At 36.9% G+C, this 8,305-nt stretch overlaps 1 protein-coding gene across 3 annotated transcripts; it reads right to left on the bottom strand.

Moving 5' to 3' along the window:
* Nucleotides 1–258: 258 nt before the first annotated feature.
* LOC137733407 (amino acid transporter AVT1C) lies at nucleotides 259–7,042 on the bottom strand. Of its 3 annotated transcripts, none has more exons than XM_068472559.2 (13): nucleotides 6,901–7,042; nucleotides 5,881–6,099; nucleotides 4,937–5,259; nucleotides 3,850–4,064; nucleotides 3,604–3,627; nucleotides 2,424–2,604; nucleotides 2,028–2,247; nucleotides 1,728–1,863; nucleotides 1,566–1,585; nucleotides 1,169–1,308; nucleotides 968–1,011; nucleotides 759–821; nucleotides 259–588 (listed from the first exon to the last, which is right to left on the bottom strand). In XM_068472559.2, exons 2-13 carry the CDS (start codon nucleotides 6,063–6,065, stop codon nucleotides 484–486), a joined length of 1,656 nt encoding a protein of 551 aa, XP_068328660.2. In that variant the 5' UTR covers nucleotides 6,066–6,099; nucleotides 6,901–7,042; the 3' UTR covers nucleotides 259–483. The 3 variants fall into 3 exon arrangements, with proteins under 3 accessions (XP_068328660.2, XP_088552696.1, XP_088552695.1); XM_088696570.1 differs by lacking the exon at nucleotides 6,901–7,042 and adding an exon at nucleotides 6,730–6,883 and having other exon boundaries at nucleotides 5,881–6,094; XM_088696569.1 differs by lacking the exon at nucleotides 6,901–7,042 and adding an exon at nucleotides 6,736–6,873.
* Nucleotides 7,043–8,305: the final 1,263 nt, after the last annotated feature.

The following is an 8,305-nucleotide window of genomic DNA, read 5'->3' as shown; positions in this document are numbered from 1 at the left end:
TCCAACCTTTAATTTTGATTAGTATCACGAATAATAGTACTGTACAAACATAAAATTCAAACCCACTCTAATCTTGTCCCTAGACTATCTTTTATTAAAGACCAAGCTATTTTTTTCCTTCATATAAACAATAACGAGTGAAGTAGGTTTAAATGCATAAGCAAATCTTCTTAACTGCTCGAACTACAAGCCGTGCTTGCCTTTATTCTATTTACAAATTTTTCTGAAGCAATAAAGACCAATAGCACACTACTAAAATTGTGTATATATAATACTACTAGCTTATTGAATGGTGTAGCAAAATGTAATGTTACTGCAAGCAATATAAATTGGAAAACAAGATAGGAAAGCAAGATACAAATGCAAAGATAACTCAAAATTGTGAATGAATACCAAGAGATCATAGATACTCTTCTAAAAATAATCCATAATACATAATCATGCGGTCTCTCACTGCTCAAGAACATGTCCCAAAAACTTCAGCTATGTAGGGCTTCTCAAGCTCTCAACAATTTTTGAAATGGCCGAAAATGTCCCGAACGCCGATGATACAACGCCTACCATTATAATTATAATACAAAGTGTTCCCTGGAAATAGCAGAAAAATGCAGATAAGAAACCATTGAAGCTCCAAGTGTATAACCTTATAATAATTAATGCATTGAAATTGATCTCTTCTATCTAACAATGCGTTTGTGTTTCGAGTCTGCAAATTCTTGAAGACTGAATGCTAAAACGCTTGCGTGACACTGATGTACCTGAAATCGAGTTATGCGTCCCCTCAAGATGCTCAGATAACAAGCACATGGAAGTATCAATGTCTGCAAGTAATATATTTGTCAGTGTAGTATAAATAGCCGCTTAACTCATAAATGGATTAGAAATTTTAGAATATATTTCCTGCAATTAAGTGCAAAGTTACTGCCAGAGGAATAGAAGAAGAAATAGAGAGCAAAGGTAAACTTACTACAAGCATTGTAAATAAAGATCCAATCAGTGACATCACGAGACCTGCAATAGTTTAAGATAAGTTCGTAATACCTTTAACCAACACAATATGACAATCAAATGGTTTTCCAAAGACATAAGTAAGCAAGGAGACACAGCTTCCAGGAAATATGAATATAAAGTGGGAAAGGCAAAGAAAAGAAGTTCAAGGCAGACTTACCAAAGAAGGGGATGCAGAGACCGACAACCAGGGTAGAGACAACCAGTGCCGTTCTAATTAAGATTGCGTATATGTGAGACTTGTTTGATGGTACCAGCTCCTCCAGACTCATTGCAACGGGAGATATAGTTAATGCATATGTGGGTCTAATTAAGGAGAGACAAGTAAGTCTTTTCTCATCATTTATTATTTCGTTTTGTGTGTGTATGTGTGTAGATGTTGAGCAACAAAAGCAAAAATATATGCATCTGTGGTTCTAGTTACTGTTCTTTCTGATGTTTTTCCGAAGACAAAATAAAATTCTAGAGTGCATGCATTGTGTGCGCTTGTGTGATATATGTTTGTGTTTGTGCATAAGATGACATTCATTATCTGCATAATTTGCAGTAAAGGATATTTTGTAAAGGGGTTGACCACCTGTAAAATAAACCGGTAATAGTATTAGCAATCAGTTATAGTCTCTAATTAATTATAGCGGGAAAGGCTCGCAACATGCATATAGAACACAAGGTTATGTTTGAGTTTACGAAATCTATAATGAAATCTTTGATGAGCATACCGTAGTCCACAGAGCAATCTTGGTCGCAACTAAATCATGAGGCATGTTGAGAGTGAACTGCGACTGTGTTACTTCTCCAAACATCGTGTAACCCATGACAGCAACTCCACCGTACATGAAAGTGCAAATACAAAAACTACATGGATAACAAATCCAAGTGAAACAATGAGTTAAGAAGTTGCAATTTGTTCACAGACAGTAAGACTTGACGAAAAATTGGAAAAGAAAAGGAAGAAAACTTTTGTAAGAAATTATTTTAGTAAATTAGATGAAAAGAATGGTTCAGCATCTTTAGCTTACCAGGTTAAGAGGATTGCAGGGTATTGGCTTCGGTTTTCCAATGAAGTATAAATGTTTGGGAAAACAGCATGTCCTGAGTAGCAGTAACCGTAGAGACCCATAGCAACAGGAAGGGTTGCAAGGTTCAGTGGTGTTCCTTTGTTCTCAAAGCCAACTCCATCTACTAGACCAACCCAAAAGAGGCAAAGGACGACCAAGATCGATGCAATGACGCCACCAGCTGGAAGCAAAACAAGTAAAATGTAAGAGTTTCTCCGAAGAACAGCATGCATTTAGTTAATGCATTCTTATTCTGATCGAACAGATTTTCTAGCTTCACCAATAACATGGACAAAGAAAATTCATTTCGGACAATTAGATATATAAGATACATTATATTCAACTTTCCAAACTCACCTGAGATATAGCTAAGAACACTGAGGTCTCGAAGCCATACAGTAGGAAGAACAGCAAGGGTGGTCACAATCGCAAACAAAAGGTGAGCATCTAACACGAATCCACCCAAACTTAGTTGCGCATTTGGAAATAGTGAAGACAAGTTATCACTCTCCAAAATTATATATTCTATGCAACAAGCCTGCAGGTAGAGCAATTTAAAGTAGGTCATCTATGTGCTTAAAAAGATAGAAGTAACACTCAATATGTCAAGGCAACGCCTAAGATGAGCATATTTTTGATTCAGTGTCTCAGAGCAGCATGACAATGTGATGATGAATATATGAGCAAAAGAATCCGTTTGACTAGACAAATCGATCATTTGGCTACACAATCATTTAAGCTTGCCTCTAAGTTCCTAACAAAAGAAAATTCTTTTTCTGTCCAACAATAGCTAGTCTGGTCACTGCCTGCATTCCAAATTCTAATTCACAAAGTCTGAAGCCCCTAACAGCTAAGAACCTCAATCAAATATGGATCTCAAAGAAACCTTGAGTGCAGTTTAAAAAGATCTTATGAGGAGGAGCTACGTGTTATGGCCCTATATCCCACACGTCTCTATATCAATTGTTGTGATAAGTTACGCCAGGAGTGCGATAGAGACATGGGAGAAATACCCCGAGATAGGTAAGTTTTCAATGATGTACTCAAGAGCCGATTTTCACACACCCTTTTTAGCCTCTTATACGCCCCTCTTTATTTTTCGATATCAAATTGAATAAATTAAACGAAAACAATAGTCTGGATTAAACAAGGGTGTGTAGGAGGAGAATTATTTCCCTTTTGGTAAGTGAGCACCATGGCAAGAACCACCTGCCTCTTGTCTATTTTCAGTTTTTCTTGAGTACCTACTGGCACACAGATACTCGAGAAAAGTTGCTTTGTTTTAGTAATTTCACTCAATGACTAGTCAAAAAACACATCCAAATGTGGACCCCATTTATACAAGAGGCTCACTATATCAGATCTAGATGTGGGACCAGGAATTGAAGGGTTGTCCCCACTGGGATCCAGCTTCTAGTTCCTTTTTAATCACTCCATGGATGTGTGCCATTTCAAACCATAGAGTCATAGACATAGATAAATGATTACACATATAATATAAGGAAAACACTCACTCAGTCAAGCCAGCTGTACTTACATATAATTCCACGTACAGTATTATCTGCGCCCACAAAAACAAAAACAAAGACAATTCACTTAGACGACAACAATTGTAGCCATTCAATTCAAATCTGTAAATTCACTTTGTAATTTAATGTCTTGTTTTCTTCTATGATTCCTGCTTTTTGATAGGGTTCAATCATACAAATTGGTCTCGCCTCTATTAAAGATGTGATACATAATCCGGTGCTTGTGTTTAAATATGGTACCAAATGCAGCTTACCGAGATGGTGATTCTGCCTCCAGTACCAAATGCAGCTTGGCCAATGTCTGGGTAAGTCTCAAGCCCAGGTTGGCTATCCAAGCAATAACGCAGGAGCAATCCTGTGTAGAACGAAAGCACTGCAAAAATAAGTAAAATGAAGAGCCCAAGCCATCCTCCTTCTTTGACCGCGTATGGTGTCGAAAGGATCCCAACCCCGCAAAGAACGTTAATTCCTGAATAATATAAAATGGTCAGTCAATGCTGATCGATCTTCAAATTACGTCACATGTTCACTTTCAAAGTTTAACAAGTTATCCAAACTATAGCTTTAAATTGAAAACCACACAAGCCAAACAAGTTAATCGGTGCCCATATTTTGTAACTTATTTAGTGGATCTTTTCATGTGCAGTAGGGCCAAATTGTAAGCAACCACATTAGCTCATGTGAAATAAATACTGGGTTTGCTTGTTTGGATGCCCATAATTTGAAGATATTAATAGGATATGGACAAAGCAATGAGGCAATCTGCAGACACACGTTATATTATATTCCTCAGATTTGAAGAAATTTGGTATCTATATTTTATTCCTCAGATTTGAACAAACTAAAAATTCAGTGTAAAAAGAGAACTTTGAACTTGACAGATAGCTTCTACTCTATCCGGGTGTATATCCCCATGTTTTTCTTCCAAGATGTGTGCATGCTATAGGAACACCGAGGTATACACCCAGGGATGAGAATAAGAGTCAGACCGACTACTGAGTTGAACGGCAAGGATATGCCAGTATATTTTCAACAATACATGACATATAGTGAAGCTCAAGAGGTTGTAACTCTAAATTGTGAAACCTAACAAATTTCAAAGTATTTGTATTTACGACACACGAAAAGGTCTAATTATATATTAGACATCCTTGAACACAATAAATAGTAGGATATCTTTTAAAAGTACTCAAATTTGATGAATTGTTGATAGAGATTTAATTGATGACCAAGAAACAATTCCTAGACTTAAAACAGCATTATGGCAAGTATAACCTGCAGATGAAGGTGAACCAATATGTATGAACAATTTGTGCGCAAACATAAAATGTTCATACTTACCATTGATCACGGCTTGTGCAAATGAGCTGTGGCGAGACATCGGATGATGGTCATGAGTAACCCTGGATGCTTTCTCATCTTTTCTAACTGAAGACCTCCTTGGCAGAGGAGGAAGCAGAGAATGAGAACTGCGTCTCTGCTGCTGCTGTTGTTGCTCATCTGCGACCCTTGGTAACGGTTTTGACAAGAAAGGTAGTGTTTCGGGAGTGTGCCTTCTTGTTAGGGATGAGGAAAGAAATGAACTTCCTAGTCTTGACAATGAAGGAGTGCCCAGAAACCCAATACTAGGGGATGGAACACTACCATAGAGATCAATGGATTGCCTGAAAAACCAATTGCAATACAGTAAGTTTTAATTCAGAAGTCGGAACTAAAGATTGAAGAATCACAAGAATAAGAGAATCAAATAAATTATTATCACCCGCCTAATTTGTCCATAAACGTCTCTAGAGACAATTCAAAATCAACGAGCAAGTCAATAACTAGTTTCGCTTTCAACTTTACGAAAAATTCATTAAAGCCATTAGCCAAAATCAAATCACTCCCTTTTGTTTCAGCAAGTATAAAAGAAAGGATGCAAAGAGAAACAATGAACAAGTACTTTTCAAGCCTGCATTACCCCCTAACAATCCGAAACCAATGTGTTCTTTTTGGCTTAACAAATTGAAATCTTACAAGCAGCCAACCATTGATTTGTTTTTCATTGTTTAAATTTTTGTTTCTGCATATCTGTAAACCACCACTGCAATAGTAACATGTTTTGATTATTATTCTCAGCAAGTAAACTTTCTCACGAATCCACCAAATTTTACCATTCCTGTTTTGATTCCCAGCAGAAACTCACCTATAGAAATAGATTTTTTTTTTAGTACATATTACAGCGGTAAAAATTCTAATAGAACAATAAAGAAATCATGGTAAATTATATGGGGGAGAGAGAGAACCTGTAACTTTGAGGCCATTGATTGTTGTGAGAACTGGGATTATTCGGCTGCCGATTCTCAGTAAAAGATTCGGCAGAAGAATCCGATTCGCCTCCGTCTTCAATGCTCTTATTGAATTCCTTTTCCTCATCATCTTCTTCCTCACTCTCAATGTAAAAACTCCGATCCGAAACTGAATTATTCATCTTCTTCTTCAAATCCTCCTCCGCCAATCACCTTCTGCAGAAAAGTCCCAAACACCAAGAAATCTATGAAAAATTGTAATCAGGTAAAAGGGTTGGCAAAATTCAACTGACGCAGTTGAGAAAACCAGTGAAAAATCATGAATCCAATCAGAACAAAAGTAGGCTCAAGCCACATTTTGCTCCCTTGATGCTTGGGGCAGAGAGTTAGTGGTTTTCTTTGTATGGAATTAACAGAACGTGAAAAGTGTTAGAAAAAACAGAAAATTATTTATTTTCCAGCTAATTTAGCTTATATGATAGTAACAACCAACCAAAATTTCATCAAAATAAATAAGACCTAAAAAAGAAAATAATAAAAATTAATTTGGTAGAGACATAATGATACACGGATTCAGCAGAAAGTTTAGCCTACGGTTGGGTGTTTTCTAAAAGGAGCTTGCATGTTCCATGTTAAACTCTGTTTGGTTTCCGAGAAAATAAAAGAAACGAAAAAAAAGGCTGAGTAAGCTCCGGAATCAATGATTCCTAAATTATCTTAAACTACACAAAAAACCCAATTCAGTTAAGCTCGGATACTGTAAGAAAAAAAAAAATTTGAGAAAAATATAAGAAGAAGGGACATCAGAAAATGTGACCCGAAAATTTTCTTTTCTTTAGTCTAATTTTCCACCTCGGTTTTCTCGGCAACCAAACAGGGAGTGTAATAGAATACATATAAATTCTCTCTCTGGTAATAAATAGAAATTAATGAAGGAGAGCTCTCTAAAGGCGAGAAGTGGCATGATATTACAGGAGCTCCAGAACTTAAAAGAGTACAAATGAAGGAAAAGTGAACCTCTTTTTCTTGGATTTTCTTGCTTTTTGTTTCCCGGGAATCGAAAAGGAGATTTGGGTTTTTCTGGGATTCAAGAATATGTAAAAAGTCGAGACTGGCAAAGCAGAAAATTTCGAAAAGGCTCTGGCTTTATTTCCAAAAGATGCCCCCAGAAAGAACGAGAAACAGAGTGAGAGAAGATGCCTGCAGGCCACTCCATGCACTTCGAAGTATGTACTTATATATAATGGTAATGTTCTGTGAACGTGAACAGTTCAGAGATGATTGGGAATTTTATCCTTCTCGCAGGTAAAATCTGTGGTGAATTAATTTGGGAGTTTTTTTAACTTTAATCCTTAAAAGAAAATTGAAATTTAAAATAAACTTAGTGTTAGATTGCATATATTATAATCCCTTAATGTGTTCTTAATTCAAAATAATTTATGTGCATTTTATTTAATGCCTCCAATTAAATATTTAAATTTATTAATATACAAATTTTAATTTTTTTTTTTTTACCAAAAAAAGAATTTTTTAATTTATTAATTTTATTTAACATTCTTCAAATTTAAAAGACTCAATTAATGTACCTAAACGTACCGAAATGTATTATATTGAACTAATGTATTTAAATGTTAGTACCGAAATGTATGTACTAAAATATATGTACCAAAATGTATTATATTAAATTAATGTACCTAAATGCGTGTACTGTAATGTATGCATCGAAATGTATTATATTAAATTAGTGTCACATCCCGGCCCGGGCCCCCACCACATCCCGGGCTCGACTCCACCGTATCACGATATTATTCGCTTTGGGCCCCGACCACGCCCTCACGGTTTTGTTTCTGGAAACTCACACCAGAACTTTCTAGTGGATCACCCATCCTAGGATTGCTCTCGCGTGAACTTGTTTAACTTCGGAGTTTCTATGGAATCCAAAGCCAATGAGCTCCCAAAAGGCCTCGTGCTATGTAGAAATGAGAATATACATATAAGGCTTACAGGATCCACCAAACCCTCACAGTTTTGTTTCTGGAAACTCACACCAGAACTTCCCAGTGAATCACCCATCCTGGGATTGCTCTCGCGTGAACTTGTTTAACTTCGGAGTTTCTTAGGAACCCGAAGCCAATGAGCTCCCAAAAGGCCTTGTTCTATGTAGAGATGAGAATATACATATAAGGCTTACAAGATTCACTTCCCTGGACGATGTGGGATGTTACAATCCACCCCCCCTTAGGAGTCCGACGTCCTCGTCGGCACACTTCCGGCAGAGATTGGCTCTGATACCAAATTGTCACATCCTGACCCGCGCCCACACCACATCGCGGGCTCGACTCCAACGTAGCATGATATTGTCCGCTTTGGGCCTCGACCATGTCCTCACGGTTTTGTTTCTGGGAACTCAAACAAGAACTTC

The sequence above is a fragment of the Pyrus communis genome, chromosome 7 (assembly GCF_041283825.1).
Source record: "Pyrus communis isolate YQ-2024b chromosome 7, ASM4128382v1, whole genome shotgun sequence".
Lineage (NCBI taxonomy): Eukaryota > Viridiplantae > Streptophyta > Magnoliopsida > Rosales > Rosaceae > Pyrus > Pyrus communis.
The sequence above is the reverse complement of the archived record's forward strand: the minus strand, read 5'-3'. Positions and strand labels throughout refer to the sequence as shown.

What these genes read in the sequence shown, in the direction of transcription:
- LOC137733407 (XM_088696570.1), bottom strand. Translation starts at nt 6,847, where the DNA reads ATGCCACTTCTCGCCTTTAGAGAGCTCTCCTTCATTAATTTCTATTTA. An exon ending in TGCACAAGCCGTGATCAATG is followed by an intron (nt 4,065 to 4,936) that starts GTAAGTATGAAC and finishes TATATTATTCAG; the next exon opens with GAATTAACGTTCTTTGCGGG. An exon ending in CTTTATTTACAATGCTTGTA is followed by an intron (nt 822 to 967) that starts GTAAGTTTACCT and finishes TATTACTTGCAG; the next exon opens with ACATTGATACTTCCATGTGC.